Source organism: Mercenaria mercenaria, chromosome 5 (genome assembly GCF_021730395.1).
Source record: "Mercenaria mercenaria strain notata chromosome 5, MADL_Memer_1, whole genome shotgun sequence".
Classification (NCBI taxonomy): Eukaryota; Metazoa; Mollusca; class Bivalvia; order Venerida; family Veneridae; genus Mercenaria; species Mercenaria mercenaria.
Window position 1 is genome coordinate 24,188,739 of NC_069365.1, and position 23,422 is coordinate 24,212,160.

General features: G+C 33.8%; 1 protein-coding gene across 4 annotated transcripts in view; it reads left to right on the top strand.

The window, feature by feature from the left end:
- The window catches only part of LOC123556674 (SCO-spondin-like), a 103,947-nt gene that overhangs the window by 39,705 nt on the left and 40,820 nt on the right, over positions 1–23,422 (top strand). For all 4 annotated transcript variants that reach the window (XM_053542934.1, XM_053542933.1, XM_053542935.1 and 1 more), the window contains exons 3-6: positions 3,255–3,812; positions 20,319–20,501; positions 22,408–22,581; positions 23,239–23,364. In XM_053542934.1, the coding sequence (XP_053398909.1) occupies positions 3,255–3,812; positions 20,319–20,501; positions 22,408–22,581; positions 23,239–23,364 (1,041 nt within the window). The remainder of the gene's footprint in view (positions 1–3,254; positions 3,813–20,318; positions 20,502–22,407; positions 22,582–23,238; positions 23,365–23,422) is intronic.

Consider the following 23,422-nt stretch of genomic DNA (forward strand, 5'->3'; position numbering starts at 1 on the left):
TGAAGAAGCAAGGTTGGCATTACCTCATACATCAACCGTGATAAATCCACTGGATCAGCATCGACCGAATTTCCACGATTATCACGAAACACATCTACATATAAAAATAAACACTTTAGTGAACGAACATTTCCGCTAAGATCTAAGGAAACAGTAAGGAAAATTAAAAACTTTTTGATTGATGGTATATTGTACACAGTGTACAAAACTTGGCATTTTGTTTAAATTGTGGGCTCATATATTTACGTTTAATGGTACTTTTAACAAGCGTTTTGTCACATAATTTGACAATGCAAAGACACATGTTTTGCTAATGTGAATATTTGTATATTGTGTGTTTAAGCATTTATCTGGTCGATATGAATTGACGTTCTACTGCGTGATTAAAATGTAAATAGTGTTAAGGTCTAATATGAATAGTAAAATAGCATTTATATTGCTGACATACAATATAAAGCTGTCAATATTGACTAGAGTGAACAATGTTTTATTAGAGGTGCCAATTATTTCATATTTTATGCTTTGTTTTGTTCAGTTTTTTATTATTTGCAACGTTTGAACTTTAATGTGCTATTAGAGATTGCCATTTTATTCATACTTTATAGCTTGTTTTGTTCATTTATTTTTTAATTTATATGTTCAAATTTTATTAATAAATGCGGAAAAAAAGACTTTCATAGATATAAGGTAAAGAGGGGGAAATTGACTGTATAAATCATTAGGAAACCTCCCATGTTCCAAATAAAAATCTATTTAATGCACCATACAAACAAAAACAAATTCTTCTGTCAATAATGTAAAAGTTAACTCAGGAAAACGACATAGTTGATCAGAATTTTTTTTAAGAAATTCACCACTCCTCTGGTAAATGTTAATTTCTTCGTCAAAAACATACAATAGCACACGAATATTAATGCATTTGAATTTCCTTACTAACACTGACGGACAGAATTTAAAAAATAAATAAATAAAAGGGCCGAACAGATTGTTTCTAGACGTTTTCACGTTTTGCTGTTTTCGGTTGTTGAAACAATGTTGCATACAAATAAAATGAATGTGCAGAAAGACCATGAAATGATCATCAAGTACTTTTACAAAACAGAAGAAGAATTTATACTATATGAGCCGTGCCATGGGAAAACCAACATAGTGGGTGTGCGACGAGCATGGATCCAGACCAGCCTGCGCATCCGCGCAGTCTGGTCAGGATCCATGCTGTTTGCTAACAGTTTCTCCAATTCCAATAGGCTTTAAAAGCGAACAGCATGGAGCCTGACCAGACTGCGCGGATGCGCAGGCTGGTCTGGATCCATGTTGGTCGCACACCCACTATGTTGGTTTTCCCATGGCACGGCTCATATATTTATCTGTGGTTTTGTTATTGACTGCATAATATACACTTACCAATTCTTTTTATGCGGCAATCAGTATTTGCAAAAATTCTTCGTAATTATTTAAAGTACGTTTTGCAAATTTAGCACACTTCAGATATATATATATATATTACTTCTGTTTCTGTACATATTGTATATTCGCATAGGGCTATTGTATCAGAAAACAGAATTTTCTTCTTCATATCTATTCCAAGTAAATTTCAACAAAATCAGTTTACACGTATGTTCATTCACGTTGGAAAAGAAAAGATAAAATAAAACTTATACAATTTCACACATCACAACTATCATAAGAAACAGAATGATGTCGTTGTCAGGTCACACTTTTCGGGGAAAGTGTTATTTTCCTTTATCTATTCTTATTTTAGTAAACGGTCAATTTATCTTGTCCGATCACATGTTAGAAGTTATTTGACCATATTTTATCAAAACGTTTGAGTCCTTAAAAACGAGTATGCATCAAAATATTTATGTCTCTTTGTATTTTTAATAGGATTAGTGGGGTGTTTTATTTTATAAACTACATCATCAATATTAAAAAAAACTATTTTCTAGGACATTGAGCTGTTTTTTAATAGCTGAGGTGCAAGTGGATTCAATATTGTTATTTAATAAATCACACTTTTCCATAAAGTTTTTACATAATGGGGAATGGGCCCGGAGTATTCTTTATATTTAGAGCTTGATCTGCACAAATAACAGAAAGAAAGAAACAACCAGGCTCTCCTCATAGAACAGAAGCATTGAACGAACCCGTAAAACAGAATCTGATGATTTTTTGTCGATGTCCTGGTAATTTTATATTCCCATAGTTCTGAATCATATAAAATTATTTTACTTATACAAGAAAGTCAACCAAGGACATTTTAGTTTTAATGTCAACCTTAATTCGGCTAAATACAGAAAACAGGTTATTACATACTTTGAGGGCCTGGGGCCGTATTCATAAAGCATCTTAAGTATAAGTTTTGACTTAAGTTTAAGATTTTACTTAAATTTGTGGTGATTTCAACTTAAATCTAAGTAAAAACTTAAGATCTAGTCGTAAAACAGCTAAAACTTAAGATACGTAAGAAATGACTTAAGTCAGAAAATAAAATAGCGTGGTGAGTACGATTAAAGTGTTGTTTTCAGATAAAAGCACTTTAAACATAATTGTGCATGTTGTATCTGTCTGAAATTAATGGGTTTTTTTTTTAATGTTTTCTTCAAAAAAAAGCAAGAATTAATCATTAAGTTGTTTTATGAATAACCAATATACTTAAGGAAAATAAATTTCTAACCTAAGTAATACTTAAGTAAATAATCAATTTCTTATACTTATACTTAAGATGCTTTATGAATACGGCCCCTGGTCATTTACACTTTCCACAGCATTTATCATAGTAACTTTGGAAGTAAATGTCACAATAAGATAGCAAATACTGTCTACAATTTCAACATTTCCCCGTAACTGTGCATAACTCTGTCTAGAATTTCTCTTTTCAAAATATCCAAAATGTTCGTTTAATTTGCATTTATTTTCAATCCCCCTTTATGTAAATATTAAAAAATAACGTTATTGATTTGGAGTTGAAGACTATCAATAATGCAATTTCATCAGCATATCCAAAGAAACAACACATATTATAATACTTATCACGGAGTAAACAATTTAACTGTAGAAAACCTTGGCGTAATCATAACGAGTTGTACTAGGTAAACATTGGTACTTGGTGTTTCATTCCGGTTTGTGGCGTGAAAAACTAAAATTACACTTACCTCATCTTCAGAAATTCTTCATTGCATTGCTATCAATCAGTCTAACCGCAGCATATTATGCCAGTCTCTGAAATTATATCATTGATTTTATGTTTTCAGCTCCTCCTCCGCCAACAGTTGCGGACATTCTTATTGTTATCGACGCTTCAGATAGAATGGGTCACATTGATGCAAATGGCGGAGTTGTCTGGAATCCAAATATTGTTGATTTCCTCAACAAATTTACGAACTTTACTCCGATTGGACCGGATGCAAATCGAATTGGAGTCGTTGTTGTTAGCGTAGGCATTGACGACATGATTCCTCTCACGGATGATAGGCAATTTCTGATAGATTCATTGAACCTTCTTCGCCCCTCATTTCGTGGCGGTTGCACAGAGAAAGGAATAAACACAGCAAGCAGTCTTTTCTATCAATACGGCCGTCAAACTGCAGTCAAACGTATAGTTCTGCTAACAGAAGGGTCTGGTAAATGTTCCTACCGGAATATGGCTGAAATTATCTATGCTAGAAAATGTGGTATAGATATTATACATGTGGGATTCGGGTCAATGACTAATCCAGCGACAGAACAAGGGCTCCAGTCGAGCTGGATAGTGCCCGGCCCAGATATGCTCATTTCCGTTGCAGAACCAGTCGCAAAGAGGGCTTATATTAGTAAGTACCTTTAAGTTAAAGTATTCTTGAATTTCGAAATTATGTGAAACAAAACCATTTTCAATTAAATTTCATTACACAGCTAGAGACTTGCATCGCATGGTGGGTTCGTCCCAAGTAGAAACTGTAGTGGAAATATATAGCAGATGAGTTGCTTCGCAGCAGTAGAGGCACACAAAATCCAAGACCCCAAACCCCACCCAACACACACGCATGCACACGCACGCTCAAAGCAAGTGAAAAAAATGGGGCACCACCTGGGAACAGTTAACTATTATTAAGTAAATCTGGGGTTTAAAAAATAATACTTAAAAGGTGATTATTTTAGACGTCCATCATGGTATAAGTTTATGCAATTTATAAATTCAAATAACATAAGTTAACTTATTCAATTATCTAGATATAAAGAAAAAACTTTTACTATTTTGAATGTAATGATAATATTTTATGTTCATTCTCTACATATGTAATCATATTCAACTTTGTAATACTAATTTTACCATATTCCTTATTTCATGTTTATTGTCACGTTGACGATTCATGTATTGTAGACGATGTGCAAAGTACAAGTCTTGCGATGGTGGCATGGCATAAACTCCTTAAAATAGTAAAAAGTACAGAACATATGAGCCGCGCCATGAGAAAACCAACATAGTGGCTTTGCGACCAGCATGGATCCAGACCAGCCTGCGCATCCGCAGCCTACTGCAATTAGAGAAACCTTTAGTGAACAGCATGGATCCTGACCAGACTGCGCGGATGCGCAGGCTGGTCTGGATCCATGCTGGTCACAAAGTCACTATGTTGGTTTTCTCATGGCGCGGCTCATATGTTCTGTACTTTTTACTATTTTAAGGAGTTTATGCCATGCCACCATCGCACTTTTCCCAATTTTAACAATAAAGTGTAAATAAAAAAAAAATCCGCGTTGAGAAAGGATGTAATATGAGTGACAAAATTCCGAAATTACTTGAAAGTAATCATCATCGAACTATTAATGCCTTTGGTGACAATACAATTGTATTGTACAGTATACATCTATCCTGTAACGACATACGATCGCTAAAACGTTTAGGTCATTACCTACCGACATATATTTTAAGTATATTGCATATTTAGGTATTGTATTTTCGAAAGACTGATCAAATCAATTTTGAATTATAGTAGTGAAGTATGGGGCTTTGTGCAGAGTTATGCTATAGAAAGAGTTCATTTGCAATTTTGCAAACGTATTTTAGAACTTTAAACTACTCTCAAATCGGCTATATATCTGATGAACTTGTTAGAGTTTCTGATCAACCACAGTGTCATTACAATATTTTGAAATATTGGATACAAGTTATGCACGCAAATAGCAACAGATACGTCAATAAAGTTTAAACTCGACAGTAACATGATTTCGAAAACCGACCAAATAAAACATATTGGCGTTCTTTAGTTATATCTTTATTGTGCTCGTTAGACTTCATGATGCCCGACTTATGCAAAATACATGTATAGGAAAAATTGATGTTGTTTTATGTGTTGAAATGGCATGTTGTACAATCTGGTCAAATAGGATGTCGAAACTGGTAGATGAACTAAACCAAGCAGTACACCTAGAAATGAAAGAAAATTTATGCATTTTATCTTAGCGTGCAATTTATGCTGATTTAAGAAAATGCTTCATTCGAGACGACCAAATATGCCAAAGTTTATACAATTGTCAAATGCATATAACGAAAAATGAACACGCAATCTTGCAAACTTTTATATTGTGCATTTCAGCTTGAGAAAGGCAGCGTGTACATAATTCATTCTAAGATTCTAAGTACACATTAAAAGGAATATATATACATATGTAACAAGGTAGAATACATTGCAGTTGCAAGTGCAATTTAACGTTTGAAGGTTAAAAAAAATTACAGTTTTTCATTTCTGACATCCGTCTATTGACCTTGTGTTTCTTTCATTTTCGAGATCAGCATAGCATGAACATCAAAACAACGGTAAATATTCACCATTGCACTATAGGTTTATTAATTATTCTGCCTCACAATCTTCTTGTTGTATTTGTGTTTCAATACGTTTAAAACAAAACTTGCACCTGTAAAATAATATGAAAATATGCAGAAATAATTTGTCATATGTTTATATTATTATTGTTGTTGTTCATGCTGTTGTTATTTTATGTATAGATATTAGCAATAGCAAATTTGCAATTCTAATTTTGTTATGTTAGAATATACTCCTGTTTTTAAACACATCTGTTTAGATGTTTGTTAATCTTATAGGCCAATTGCACAGAGGGAAAATTTGAAGAAAACTTATCAAACTAAATTTTGCCTTTAATTTGAATAAAATATGTAGAACGTGTAGCCGTTTCCTTTGAAGCTTATTCAGATTATTAAAAATAACTGGCAAAATAATTTGAACTTCATCATTATTTATAAAAAACATAAATTCTTGGTTCATGTCATTAAAAACCACATCTATAAATCTTCTACTTAAACTATAAATCCTCTACTTAAACGTATATTTGTGCTATTCAGAAAGTGTATGTAGCTGTTTTCTTTTAATAAAACGTGTATATTCATGAATCATGTAATGAATTAAAGTCAAATGAAGACAAATGTTTCTTTCACGGAAGCCATATATTTATTTGATATGACTTGCATTTTTCTTTCATACCATGACGACATTTGTGCACAGATTTTTATTGTAGTAACAGATTACACTTTCTTACTGCAGATATAACATAACATAACATAACTTTATTGGCATTAAATAACATAATACATTTATAGCCTCATACATTTGTATAATACAATAAACCTGTAGTGAAGACATGAATTTACATAGAAGAACAAAACTTCACATTATAAAGAAACATTGTGAAACGAGATTATTGTCACAGTGGCTTTGATGTCAGTGTGATACATACACTGGTTTTCGTCTTCGAGAATGATTGTATTACATATACTGAAACAAAAAAATCAGCTAGCCCGTTATTTGTTATTTTGCCAATATCTTGAAAATACAGGAAGTATTTTTCTTGAACCATACTTACAGAACAATATGTTTTTGTTGAAATTTAAAGAAAAATCCACATAGTCCAAAAATTACATATAAATTTATTCATGTCGCGACTCCAATACGTACACAAACAGTCTGTAATTTACAAACTAGTGATAAACGTCATGCGGGAAGATAATTACAGAAAAAACCATGAAATAACGTCGTTATCGTACCCTGTTGAAGAAGATCATTTTATCTTTTTCTTTTTCATTTGTATGATATTTAACCATTTTATGGGGGGAAAAAACACACCTTGTAAATTGCAGTCATTCGTTCCTAAAGCACAGCTTTATGTGCATTTTTGTGACTAAAACAGTGACGTGTTAGAAGAATTATTAAAATCATATCCATGCGTGATTCCATATACTTTTTTTGTTTTTGATTTTGATATGTACATGTTGTCTAATTGTATACTTCTTTTAAAAAAGACTGCTTTAAGTATTTTGGTGTTGACTAAACAGAAAAAGACGGGTTTATGTTTTATTCGGTATATATAACTTTATTGTCAGTGCTCGCCCAGAACTGTGAAGTTGTTTTTCCAATACCGAAATTGACACACTCGGGACAGGAAATCGCATTTAAAATGATATATGTAATGTACAGAACCTAAATGATTAAGTAAAAGCAGAGCCGCGGGTATAAGATTGAACCTCCGTGCAAATCTAAATACACTTACTTGACCCTTAATTTTGGAAAGACAGCAAATGAATTACATTAATTTTTAAAAAGTATATTGTAAAAGCTAGTGAATTATTAAAAGTGATTGTGACGGGACCGTCACCTGTATAGTCTCACTTTTCATATTGATCTTCAAATAAAACCCTTTTCCGTTTCTCTCTGTTAAGCCTGTGATTAATTCTGAGCGCTGCGTAATCATACTAGTGAAAAGAACGTCAATATTGATTAAATAAAATGCCGATAAAATGTCACTTACCTTAAGGAAATTATGAGCTTGTGGTGTACAAACATATAAACATGTTTGTCATTTATTATCTCACTAGGTATGTGATCTATACATACAATGATTTTAAAAAATATTTTATTTCCACGTAGAAGGAAATGAACTTTGTGAAATTTAAAATATCCATGTTTTTTTTCTTTATGACATTTGGTTCAATTCAATGTGTCAAAAATCTTACATTTTTACATATGGTATTTGTAGACAGGTTTCTGTTGACGTACTTGGCATGTTTTTGAAAGCAATGGCTTATTTTCGAACTTATAATTTATGATACGATTTTTTTAAATTGATGTGCCATTTTCTTCTAATTCTGTTTTGAATATTATGTTAATTAGCAAGGGGTTCTGTCATTTGTGGCTTTAAATTTTAATATCATGAAATATGCCATTTATGCCATCTGTTACATTAATTTCAAGCCGGGTATTACTGCAAGCATGTGTGTGCCAATATCTTGGGAAAATGTGATTCCTGATGGCATTTTTTGTTAATGCTCGGATATTAGTATAAAAGTGTTCCTTAGGATCCGAACATGAAATTTAAAAGGGGCTGTCGCCTTCTAGGGTTCCTCATTACAGTACAATGGGGTCAAAGGTCAAATAAGTGCATTTATAAATAAAATATGTCGCTGTGCACTGTTCTATTTTCATATACTATCTAAATAGGTTTAAATATTGTGTCTCAACGCCCTTTAGTATTTTGAAAATAAAACTAATGATAATATATAAAATATATATAACATATATAATGTTATATAGAATAATATATATCTGGGGAAAGTGGCATACGATGGCAAAGTGTGTTTTACTTGACATCTTTGCTAATCTTTATATGTGGATGAACTAGATAATCTTTTTTGGAACTGTCGAATCAAAGGGTTATTTTAATGTAATTTCAAGGTCACAGACATGTCAGGGTCAAATCTGATTTTATAAAAATGACTTAAGGTAGCAAAATGGTGCGTATATCAATAATATACTCAACAACGTTTCTAACTCCACACCTGTTTTTTTCCCCTTTATCGCCAAATTTTGACAGATTTGAATGAATGTTTTGCACAATGTTAAATGATTATTATATTGTAATACGTATAACAAAAAAAACGGTCAAAGCCTGATGCAAATTTATTCAACTGTAAGGGTAACAATAAGGTAATCCTTAAATTAAAAGTCACATAATTAGTATTCCAAATCACAGTAGTATTCCAAATCACAGTAGTACACTTTGATCCTATTAATTCAATGAATTTCAAATTATTATATTCTGAATGTTCAACTCTGTTAAGTTGTAATGGAACATCAATGTTTCAATATGAACATGGTAATTTTTATCAGGTTTGTGACGTCATTAATGACACCACATTAATGACCAAATTGATTAATCCCGCAGATGGCAGTACTTGCCGCATACAGACCAGCACCAAGTTGCATTCATTCTGTGACATTTTTGGGGGGAGTGGGTACAACGAATGTACACACAATTGATATCGCGTTTTTAACCGAACTGGTCATTAAACAATGTGTCAAATTTCCATTCAAATCTGTCAAAATTTGGCAGAGATAAAAACAAAAGTCAGGTGTAAAGTTAGAAAAAATGTTGAGCAAATGATTATAAAATGACACTGCAAATGCATTTCTTATATTTCAGGCAGCAATGAAATTTGACTTTAAGCTTTGAACTGAATATAAAAAGAATATTTATATATTGTACACTTTTTGAGAAATGTGTGCGAAAGAGAAAATATGATAGGTTTTGAGGAAGAAGACTACAGCTGAAAATGAATTACATATAAATGTATAAAACTCTCACGTAAATAGTTAAAATCACTTTACTGTCATGTATACAAACAAGTATTTTAGCTCAATCAATAGAGCGCAGATCTAAGGATCGCGGGGTCGTGAGTTCGGTCCCTGGGAGAGGTGAATGTTCTCCATGACGATTTGTCAGGAGTAATTTCGTCCTCCGCTTCTGAATCATTTATAGAAGTTGGCAGTTACTTGCGGGGAAAAGGCTACTACTTGTAGCGACTCCAGAACACCGATTAGATTAATTGACCGCCGATAAATGACTGAAATACTGTTGAAAGTAACAGATATAATATTATATTGAATCCTTCTCCAGCCCCTCAAGAAATGATTATAAATCTGGTGATGATTCATTATATGATATACTCGTATATTTATGTTAATTTGTCGATATCTCTTGATTTTTATACATAGGTATTTCTAAACGCCCACACATTCATGAAATTGCTACATCACATGGGTAAACCACTGGAATAGAGTTTTGATTGACAGCATAGACCATTTTAGATAATGGTTGAGAGACTTTGCACATTTCATACTATCACACAAACATACCTAATCAAACCGAGTTTGCTTTTTTTTTACGCGCTTGAGTTCTATGCTTCCGAAGGAATCTTTAGATCTGTCAACAGTTAGTACTGTCAAACTATGTTCGCAAGGCTGTCAAGGCTCTATAAAGGCCACGAGTGTGATCGGGGTTCGAAGGGAAGGTTGTCCCTCGTGGGAGGTCTGGAGGGCGATGATCTCTTGAAGCCAGAGACGCCCTTACATGGAAAATCCAGTATTTTAACACAAAATAAACATGGTTTTGAATAGTCTCCCTCCATGTTTACTTTTTGTAACATTTATTCATGCGGTAGAAATTACACGTTGCACCCGTGAATGTAAAAGCTGTATTATACAGTATGAAAACATCATGTCAGCGTCGCCGGGCATGTTCGATTCATTCATTTTCTGCTCAAAAACAATTGATAAGTTTTATCTTTTAAAATGCGTGTGACTTGGAACAGTAGGCGTGTGAGCGTGATCTAGGGCCAAAATGCGTGTGACACACGCGCAATGTGTGTGTTGACAGGTATGACTGTTCGCTAGAGCTCGACGAGACAAGCAAAATGTGTCCGAGATATCAGTAGTACAAGCCAACTTGAAGTATACATTATACAGACCTGGCGCTTAGTTCGAGCCAAAAGTAGTAATTGGATAATCCGAATTCGAGCAAACGAATTTGACTGTACTAGTCTTTATGAAATACGCGCCATAGATTTTTCTACCTTTACTGTTCATACAGACAATTATACAGGTAACCAACCATCCCTTATGGAAATTGTTAGCCTGAAAACGGAAATTTTAGAAACATGAGAAAGATAACTTCCATAATGAACAAAATATCAGATCGTACGAAAAGTTAAGCTTATTCTTTAGAAATAACTTTAGTCGTTTTGAATTTTGCCAGTCTCAAATGCAATAAATCTATTTGAAGTAATTTATTTTACTTCTCAGATTAATAATTATCACCGAAACGTTACAAGTTTGTATTAGAATGTAGCAAAAATGGCGAAAATCTGAAGTTTATAACAAAAAATGCACTTATTGACCTTTGACCTTGTGCTGTGACCTTACTATGACACATAGAAGGCGGCAGCCCCCTAAAAAGTTTCGAATTTTTATAAAGTTAACGATGAATATGGCTGTCGGGCATTAACAAAAAATGCCATCAAAGGCAATTTCTAGGCCTCTTTTCGGGATATATAGGCAGAGTAGTGCGCTTGGGGGCGCGGTTATGTTGATAGATTACGCCAGGGTGGTTTAAAATGTTCATTTCTATCTGTATAAGGTCTATAGAGGTGTATTGTGATATGATAATTCAGTTTTCAATATACATTTTAATTGGAAGAAGGATTGATCAATCCCGACCGGAAGCATTTATTTATTTATTTGGGTTTTACGGCGCACCAACACAGTATAGGTTATAGGGCGCCAAACAGGACTACTAATTTTGGTTTCACATCTCATTTACATCGAAATAAAAACATGAGGTATGGAACCGACCGGAAGCAGACAGAAAAGCGTGTTAATATATATTTGATATGTTTTGCGCTTTTTATTTTGCTTGGTTTCTTTCTACACTTTCAAGAATTCGTCTTAATCATTTTATACGTATCAAACATAGCGCAGTTTCAGCTAACTTTAGATGTGGCGTTATTCAGGGTCGTCTTCTGAATCAAAAAGACCTAGTTGCAGGTACAAGAAATTCATGGTCGGAGTAGGAAAGCAATTCAGAATTGTGAATAATTTTTGATATCATACTGGTACTGCAATGGTATTACTCGTATATTGAAATCAAACATTCAAATCACTTGTCCCTCACCGCTATAGGTTCAAAGCTTAACTTGGTATGAGGATATGTTTCGTGAGAGGATCAATCTAACTGGCTTACGGGTGCTTGGTCGTTGCTGGTATAATGGCAGGAGAGGAACCTTAGGGTCTTGCTCGAAAATTGCCATATGTAAGACCTATTATAATGTCGGTGTGATGTTAAGCCCAACAAACACACTGAAAATGATACATTTAATAAAAATGATTTGATATAATTTTTGAAATATAGTTGTACTGGCGAGTCTCTAAGAAAACGTAGGTAAATTGTTATGTATGTTTAAGTAAGGGTTAACTTCTTTTCTACTCATTTCTCTTTCGGACATAGGTGATGTTCCAACCTTCGAGATTATGCTAAAGGTACATATATCGCACTGTTTTCGCCTCATGTTTTATGTAAATGACATTTAAAGCATTTGTAGCGGCGAAGACTACATAGTTAATATTCCAAGCTGAATACGTTTAGGACCTAAGTGTTATAAATCAGCTTTGAGTGACAATGTACTTTTAATGTGCATGCATATTGTAATTGCACATCGAGAGAAAATTTAGCAAAAAACCCTTATTTTACGTTGAATATAGTTTCTTTTTCTCATGTATGTGTTGTTTTTTTAAAAAAACCTTAGTTTATTGTTGCTATTGTTTTCATGTGATATAGGTATTTACGTAATCCTACATAACATAATAATTTCTAAAACTAGTGATTCATTTTAAAATTAATGTCTCGTTTGTCAGACTATTACAATTAAAAGTAGGAAAATAACATAAACATATATTTTTTTATATATTACATCACCTTAAAATGCGAATCAGTCATTGATGTGGACAATAAACATTTCATACCTACACTTAAATCAATTTAAAAACAATAATTTTATGTACTGCAGTTCATCAAATCGTTTGATAACTGTTTGGCTTATTAGAGTTTAACTGTACATTATTTAACTACAAAGCGATAATACAATAAAACAGGTGTTACGTGAGCATGTATATTAAATTGTTTTCGAGATATTTAAGAAATAGTTTATAGCAAAAGAGTGCTTTAACACTATTTATGCACGATGGGCGGTTATACGTCAGGCGTAATAATTTCACGAGGGCGCAGCCCGGGTGAAATTATTTGTACGACGTATTACCGCCCGAGTGTATAAATAGTGTTAAAACACGGTTTTGCTATACATTATTTCGATTCTAATATGCCTTTAATCTAAAACAGTAGATAAAATATAGTATCGCTCTTTCTTGGTCGCACGTTAACGTGACGTCATTCTATCGTAAGAGTGTTTTTACAGAGACAAGCATATTAGAATAAAGGATATGACAATTTGGGTTAAAACCTGAATATCTTATTTACATTGTTTCAGCTGGCGTATAACACTTTATCAATTTTTAGTCAATAAAATGTTCAAAGTTTAAAATTCTATTATTATGGCACTGTTTACAAAGAATATACAGTTGAAACTCGGTATCTCTAATTCCAAGGAATCGAGCGTTTTGTTTCGAGATAACCGAAATCCGACTTAAAATGATTTTTTGTGCACGTCTTTTTGTGACGGAACTTGTAAATGTCTTCAAGATAGCTTGAATTTTGAGATAAGCGAATTTAATATATCGAGTTTCAACTGTATATATTTTCTATATGTCTGTGTTTGGGGATGCTCTGTGCTTCCGGGAAATCTACCATTACCTTTTGTCTTTTTATACTCACAACAGCGACATTTAATACCGTGTGGTAGCTGTAAAAGGTTACCCCGTATTTGTAACAGTGTTGTTATAGATTTACTGATGAGCATTTAACCCTTAGCCTGCTGCAGGCGAATTTAACAGTCTTTGCAAACAGCTTGGAACCAGATCAGACGCCGATTAAATCGGCGTCTGATCAGGTTCCAAGCTGTTTGCTACTCTGACAATATTTCTTCCAATTTTGGAGCAAATTGAATGAACTTTACAATTTTAGCAGACGACATTTCCAGCAGACGACAATTTATCTAGCATGCTAAAGCTTAATATATGCGTGGCTGGTGATCCATGGTACATATTGCCAAAGGCAGATAAATGCAGATTTGCAAATAAACTTGACTTTGACTGGTTCTACTTTTTGATCCTTTGTGGGTCTACTTTGCGATGCATGGCTCTATGGCTGTGTTTGTGGTGCTCTGTGCTTCCGGGAAATCTACCCTTACCTTCTATCTTCTAAATCTGCAAACAGTTAAAACAAAACTGTTCGTAGAGCTTATAATTACAAAGTAGACGTACATATAGGAGTTTCCTATACCGAAATATTTTACTACTTGGGGGAACTGTGTAGCAGATTATTCAAGAAATGATTTATTTCAGTTGCATGCTTGAAGAGATAAAACCCTTCACTGCATATTTTAGGCCTTGCTTAAACGACAGAATCGTCATAAAACGTATGTGTTCTTGTGGCGTCATACAACTTAAAGAGCGGATAATATTAGAGTCATTTCAAATGTAACAATGAAATGGACAATGAAATATGATTTTGCAAGTCTCCGTGACCTAAGCACACACCATCAGCCCCTCCCTCACGTTCGGTTCATCATTCATTCATCATCATTCACCATTCATTACTCGCTTTTTTATCGGAACGCTACACATGCGTGAATGTAATATATATCCATATAAATTAAGAGGAGTGTTTCACAGGTCTGCAAATGAGTTTTGGAAATTGTGATTACCAGTTACACAGTTATATTTATTTTTCATCTTTTATCCAATATTTATAGATATTTTGGAACAACAAGCCTACATTGACCTGATGCTATAAGTAGGACAAACACTACAAGTACTATGATTACTTGATACAACTCAAGTTAATAACACTAATATAACACTGAAACACTCAAACAGTATTAAATACATTAATAGAACCTTATTTCATGGTACGACAAGGCTGTTGATCAATACTGAAAAACAATTTTACATCGATACTGATGACAAAGTAGAGCAACGTCTGACGTACGGCAGGTGTCGTTTATTCAGTATGTTATGTACAACAGTGTGCAAAATATATAATGGAAAAAGCTCGTTATTTCAACTTAAGGCGACGTTACGACACAACGTCAATTCGTGCTAAGTTTGGATGCACAATACAGTTATAAACTTTAAGAAAATCTTGTGGAGATATAGAAAGCACCAAAGCAGAATGATAGCAGACTTGACTGGGTCTGTTTCTTAGAGGTAATGAAATGTGCAACACCCATCCCGCCCTCTAGCATAGGCCAAAGCGAAATTCTATTATAGTACAATGCTACCCAAAATGACCAGGAAATAGTTTTATGGAATTCACTTAATCAGAGTACTTATACTGAATGACGCTGTATTTTATAGAAAATAAAACCGCACCAGTTCAGAAATAATGCACTGATACAGAGATATAGGAAACATAATAACAGCCATTAAGCACTAGACCAACAGGTCCAGTCAGTGAATCATATTTTACAGTTTTTATCTTCGTACATTTTTACACAGTTTATCAGTATACTTTGCTAAAATCATATGTCAAGAAGTCTGTACCACTGGTCACTTTTACAGCATTTTATGAATTTTTTAGGGACAATAAGTCGCCTTAATTGTGTAAACGAGTAGCTTTAAATTGGTATTGATTTTAAACAATGATTGATTAAAGTAAATTTTCTCTCCGGTTTATGCATCTGGTTACTATTTATTGTAGACACCATTATTCAAGAGAGTGTCCAAGCTACTTTTCAAACAGCTGTGTTGACTGTGAAGCTCATATATTTGTTCAGTTACTTATTTAAGTGTCCAAGCTACTTTTCAAACAGGGGCCTCCGTGGCCGAGTTGTTTAGGTCGCTGACTTCAAATCACTTAGTATCCCTCATCGATGTGGGTTCGAGCCTCACTCGGGGCGTTGAATTCTTCATGTGAGGAAGCCATCCAGCTGGCTTACGGAAGGTCGATGGTTCTACCCAGGTGCCCGCTCGTGATGAAATAATGCACGATGGGGCACCTGGGGTCTTCCTCCACCATCAAAGCTGGAAAGTCGCCATATGACCTATAATTGTGTCGGTTCGACGTTAAATCCAACAAAACAAAACAAAAAACTTTTCAAACAGCTGTGCAGACTGCGAAGCTCATATATTTGTTTACTTACTTATTTTAGTGTCCAAGCTACTTTTGACTGTGAAGCTCATTTATTTGTCCACTTACTTATTTTCACCCAATACAGAAATGGGAATGCAACCAAATCAGATAATTTAAAACCAGTCCTTGTAATTTGTATTGTGGAGCTAGGATTTCCAGATTTAGTCAAAGATAAACTTAAAGCAGTATTATATACAAAGTTCTGAGCAACTTGTATATCAATTAAACATTCGCTATTGTTATGAATTGAAAGATTTGTCATTGTTTTGGTTAATGGTAATATGAAGTGAATATTAATGAAACAAGTTAAACATTTTTATCTAAAAAATATCTTTATGAAAAGGGCAGTATGTTAATAAGTTCATTGCTTATATAATAATTATGACATATAAATGTGCCATTTGTCAACAGACATGTATCAAAACGTGCATACATTGCAGGCATTGATGGCGGTAAGGTGTCATATTAGAATATTAAAGCCCGTCTGCTGACTTGATAAACAATTTTTTTTTAAATTATAAAAATGTTTAATGAAGGAAATATAAAATTTGACATTGTCAAATTTAAAGCGAAAAAATACGACGTTTCGTCGACTACAAAGAGAAAATTGTTTTTTGTTATGGGCGTGGCGAGTTACTGAAAGGTTAGCACTGAAGTCTGAAAACAGTATATATTTTCTGAAAAACTTGCCGGTTAATAGTCAGAACTATTTGTCCGAGGTATGAAGAACGAACTATCTATTGACTGGCAAACTAACTTAGTTATTAACAATAGACTTACGTATACTGTCACTGTAAAATAGTTTTATGGACAGTTTGTTTTGGACATAAACGTTTCTTTACCCATGAATATCTTAATTTATCACATGTTTGACGTCGCGGGAGTGTAATAAAGCCATTACATAAAAATGATTATACACTAATCATATATATATACTAGTGTAATAAAGCTTTGGCGTCGACGTCGTTCATAGTAAAGAAGACGTTGGTCAAATTGACTTATTTATAATAGTTAAAGAAAGTAGAAATTTTGATGTTTCGACAGGAAAAGCTAACATGTGCTAAAAAGAATATTACATTTGTGACTTTCCACATTGAATTTATTAAACTCGTTGAATAAAACTGATAAAATGCTCGGCAGAGCTAACAGGTTTTCCTATTATCAGAAAATAAGATGTCAAAACTGTCTGAAAAAAAAATAGATATAAGGTATAGTAAATCCGTGTCAGCATAAAAAGAAAGTTCTTTTACCCGCATTTTGGCAACGGCGTCGGGCGTCGAACGCAATTATTGGATCTGCAAAAAAAGAATTATTAGTTGCTGTATCACACTTATAATATGCTTTTAGATTTTGATATGGAGGTGCGTATACTGTTATGATCTTGAAAGAAACTACGTACATCTTCGTCCTTTGAAAAAAATCGACTCTTCCGCGCTGTACCAGTAAAATTAGTTTGATAGAAAATACAACGTTAAAATCAAACGATCCACTGAAAACAGATAAAAGAAACGTCACGTTGCGATTTTTACATATATACATATGTGTAAATATTATTAATGACGAACTAATCCTTGATACCATTTCTGCTATAATCGTAGTTCGGGACATTTTTGTCATGAATCGATATAACTACTCAGTACATCTTTTGTATATTTTTTGCAACCATATCGTCATACTGTGTAGTTATTTTGTCTTTGTTTTTCCGCCGAAGTCGAAGAAAAGGAAGCGGGATGTACAGAACAGAAGTCGAATAAAAAATAATGTTTGATTAAGATAACGTAATACATTATGGACAAATGAAAAAGTAACAATCAACATCAATAAAATATGCAAATAAACGGCAGTTACAAATGACAGAAACATTATCATAAAATGAACTATTAAACACGTATGTTGTCAACACTGATTGTCAACAAATTGAATAATGTGTTTTTATATACCTATATGATTGATAATTTTCGAAATGAAAGCATTGCCGTATGCCAGTATTCCATATAATTAATACAGTGTGCCTATAAGATGCTCAATTTGAATGTTTAAAAATTTGGAACATGCATAAGAAAAATTACGAAACATTATCTGTTGAACGCCATCCATCCCCGTGATCTCACTTGGAGAAGGGAGAGACTCTTTAAGCGGATCCATTCGGTCACCTTGGTATCTAGGTATCCACTACAGTTTCTTTTTTATTGCTGACCTAATCTAACGACGCATGGCTCTCTGGCTGTGTTTGGTATCTCTGTACTTACGGGAAATCTACCCTCACTTTCTTTTTAGTATAAAGCTTCTACAGATATTTGCAAAAAAGGTTCTGTTGCCGCTAAAGGCAGTTGCTAGTGACCGTAATACCTTCTGTACCAAGGTTTTAAACATATGCCTCAATCTAACACTTAAAATTGATTAGTGTTATGTGAGAAATTGGTTTCAAGTCTTTGTGAAGCATTGTTAGAATTTTATTGAAGTTCAATATACTGTAGCAGAAATGAGAGAAGTGTGCTTATATTTGCTTGTATATCACATTTGTTTGTATGTCATGCTTATATATCAATCACATTCACAAAAATAAGGAGACTCTAACTTTTAGGTTGATTTTTAAATATCTGTGTGAGTCCGTGAATAACACTCCCAGTCTCTTATATCCTGTAGAGCGTTATGAGTACCTCATATCCCCAGGGGCTTCATACGTACTTTTCTGCATGGAATTTTGCGGACGACATGTACGTACTATTTTGAGATAGTCAACAATCATTACGCTCAAATCCGACCGTGATGAATTATTTTAATAACTCATGCAAATTATCATCATCATCGTCATCGACGTCGTCATCGGTTTTCAACGTTATAATTTACTGGAGTAAAATCTTAACTCGTGTCTGTTTCCCCCGTAGAGGTTGCTTTTCTCGTCGATGTCGTCCCCGTTTCCGCATCTTACCGCTGCAACAAGAATCTTTACGGAATCATGTCATCGTGATGACCCGACGCCTGTCTTGACTATAGGATTCGTTGTAACACACCGTAGTTAGTTGCACCTTCTCTCATCTCTCGTATTTTTATTGAGTTACATACCATACAAGTTTAACATTAGCCTGCATGGAATTAGGTTTAAGCTAGTACAATGTATATGCCCCTTCCATATTATGCTAGTGGGAAGCGTTATGCAGAGGGAGCGTTGTGCGGTCCCACCTACCAGTAACGAACATGTTAAGGCATGAAGCATAAAGGAATGTTGTATGTATTATCAAAGAGCTATAAAATACTTCTTTGGTATTATCAATGAACGATAAATCTTCATTTATAATATGAGACAGATCTAGATGTGTCACGACAGCATTCATCAGTATATATATAATGTTAGTGCGTCGATAGAAGCCATATGGACTCGCCGAACTAAATCTACAAGCATAAACTGTCACTGGGTTTACGGAAATGAAATTTGAGTTCATATTTGCATATAATTCACAAATGTTGGCCGTTTTATCTCTCAACAATCGAATATCTTCATTTTCTCATAAATTTATTAGTTTCCTCTATACAGCACATTGTATCCAAAGAAAACCCGTTGAAAACCAAAGAGTGAAACATAATTCAAAAGTAGTGTTGGGAAAAAAACCTCGTTAGATTGTTGCACATGTGATACTTGTCTCGTTGCCGCACGCTATGGGAGAAATATTTCACATAATAACCGATTTTCTTGCCTGTTAATTCATTTCAAACGCCATCAATTACTTATAACTGACATGCTTTACATGTGCATCAATTATTATTTTTACGAATATCTAAATCAAGCCTCAGCTATTACAAGTTTGTCGATATCTAGTTAATATAATAATTTCCTGTTAAAAAAATCTTCTTCATTCGTGATGAAAGTGTACATTTTTGAAAGTTCTCCGTGATATACAGCTATTGTGACTTTTAATAGTATGTACTTTTGACTCTTGACCGGTAAGCCGTTCAGTAAGTGATTTATTACATGACATCAGAAATATATGTTCATATGCTTTTTCTTCAAGTTTTGAATTTAGCCCAGTAAAATTTTGTGCTGATCCATGGACTGGTCAATAGCACTTGTAAACGATCTACCGGCGAATTATACAAGAAGTTATGTAAAAATTGAATATACTGTCAACATTACAATTCAAACGGTAAGAGATGATTCAAAACTATTTTGTTTTTGTTTAAACTGTCAGATCCTATCCACGGTGGATGGTCTCAGTGGTCAGACTGGAACTTGTGTTCAGCTTCCGGTACATGCAGCCTTGGTTACCAGATGCGCTTCCGATTGTGCGACAATCCTAAGCCCGCATATGGTGGACAGAACTGCCGCGGCTTTCCAGCAGTAACCCGCATGTGTCATATGCGGCCATGTATTGGTAAGTATACTGGGTATTCTGGATGTTATGACACCCTAATTTTTTTAAAATGTATTTAATAATGTAAATAATCACATTAAAAGTGAATAAAAAATCAGGAACATCTTGCGTTAATTACGGTTATATCCAAAGACATCTTGCAGTATTTTAGAAGTTATTGAAATTATAAGATATCAACAACTAAGATAGCTTTTTTGTGTATAAAAGAAATGCAGTAGTCATTTTCCGAATATCGACGTACGCATACAATGTATAGTTTAGTTATATGTTTGTCTAACTGCCGCTTATGGTTCATTAGGCGTAAAAAAATTGTTTGTTTCCGGTATTCCGACCTACCCTAAATTTTTGGCCCGACCCTAAATGTTTTTATGGCCTTGGAGAATATTTTTTCAGCTTTTTAACAAGAAAATGCAAAACTGCACTTTTTATGCTTTAAACATGCTCAGTGATGTTAAAAATCGACTTACTGATGCTCTAAAGGCATAACCCCCTTGTTTGTATTCATTTTTTTTACACAAAAATATTTTCAGAAAAGTCTCCCTTAATAAAAAAAAAAAATTCCAAAAAAAAAAATTTTCAACCTACCTACGCTAATTTTTTTGAGCATGTTACCGGAAACAAAGATTTTTTTAGGCCTTATGTTGCAACTAAACGTTTTTTGTAAAGTTTATCGAACGGATTCAAATGAATTTCTGGTAAAAAGCAGTCTTCCCAAAACTAACTTCTAAATTAGCTGTTGTTTAAATAAAATGTTTAAAAAAGATAGCGTCACGACTTGTCATATGCGTTCATTATTTATTTTCGTGACACGAATTCCTGGAATTCAGAATTTGTGAACAAAACAGTTCTAATTTAGGACCATTAATAAAGTCAAATTATATATAAGAAAATAAATTAACTTAATTTTCCATTTATGATAAATATATAATCCAATTTAAATTCATTAATCTTACTTAAACCACCAGTTCGCGCCATAAACACGAAGACACAAAATTTCTTATCTCAAACACATTGATCCATTTTCAATATTATTCTCATTTGAGTGAAAAAAATAAAATACAATAATTAATGTTCTATAAGTCTTTTTTCCTATATGCATTCTTCTTTTGTTCCTTCGTAGCCTTGACTTGTCAGAATGTATTTCATTCCCTATGTATTTCACTTAATTAAGGTAGATACAGGGAGTAATGGCGTAACGTCATATATCCAAATAACGTTGAATAAAGGTCTGGATTCGGCATACGGAAGTAAGAATTAATTGCGGTCCATGAGTAAATTTATTAAAACGACAACGTCACTATATCTATAATGTTTTATTTGTCGTATTTTCTTAAGTATATTCTGAAATTTTAAAAAATCAGGGTTTAACAAAATTCTACATTGTTGAACTGTCTTGATCCGAACGTGCAAACGACATTAGTAAGTTAGAAATTTTTGATTTGCATAAACAAAGGTGCTTTCTTTTTCCCCCTAAAATCACAGATTTTTGTCATTGTGCTATAATTTATGACGCTTTTACCAATCTGCTGTGACACAGTGACATTTTAGATATGTCAAATAAAAAAACGTTATTTCATCTAAATATATATAGTGTAGAACGTGTTTTGATTGATGACGCTAAATCGTCTTATTGTCATTAGTTATTTTATAAACAGAAAGTAATGTTCAACATGAAAAGACTAACACCACAAAAACATGCCAGGTTGACCTTTGTCGGTTATATCACTTTATCATTTGTTACACGTTAATTGTCTTGACGATAGTTGCAATTCTTGGCGAAATGTTGAAAGAAATGTTTTTATAATCTTTTCTAAACGAACAATTATATTTCCTAAGGTCTTTATTTAAGAAGCAAAATCACTAAAATATACATACACTATATTATATTATGATGTATTTGTTTTAGATAACACTATGGGTCACTGGACACGATGGACAGAGTTCACACCATGTTCTTCACCTTGCGGTATAGGGTCTAGAACTCGATCCCGTACTTGCTTGACGTTGAGTGGTGAGCCGAGTGCTGCCTGCCGCGGGAAATACGTGGAGGTCGTAGAGTGCATTGTGAAAGCATGCCCGGGTAACTGTTTGTATAGTTTGTTGGTAAACAGCTACATATTTACATGATTTGTCAGTAAACAACACCATATTTTATGTTGACAATTCGCTGAGGTAAAAGCTTAATATATTTCATAGTTTACTTTGCAACACGTATTTATATTTCATACTTTGTGAAAATTATTAATAGCATACAAATGTGAAAGGATAAGGTAAGTCCACGAATTTTCAAAATCTTGTATCAAAAAACAGACAAGTAAGGAACCACAAGTTATGCAGTTTGAGAAATAAGATCTTCCATTCGCAACTTTTACAACGTTTAGATAATGCACTTTATTCAATGCAACAAAAACAAAATTAAATATAAGAGTGACTGGAACTCTCAGAAGTACTATAAATAACGATTTTGCTTTTTGTAAAAATGATTTACATAAATGAGCCGCGCCATGAGAAAACCAAAAAAGTGCGTTTGCGACCAGCATGAATCCAGACCAGCCTGCGCATCCATGCTGTTCGCTTTCAAATCCTATTGGAATTAGAGAAACTGTTAGCGAACAGCATGGATCCTGACCAGACTGCGCGGATGCGCAGGCTGTTCTGGATCCCTGCTGGTCGCAAAGCCACAATGTTGGTTTTCTCATGGTATGGGTCAAATTAGCATAGGTTATGTTTCTTCTAGTTGACGGAGGCTGGTCTTTCTGGTCGGAATGGGGGCTGTGTTCCAAGACTTGCGGCATGGGAATAAAAATGCGAGCCCGGCAATGTGATAATCCATTACCCAAACATGGTGGGAAGACTTGCCCTGGTAACTACATTATTTAAAACGTAGTTCATTCCTTCTAACTGATATTCTTGATACCATT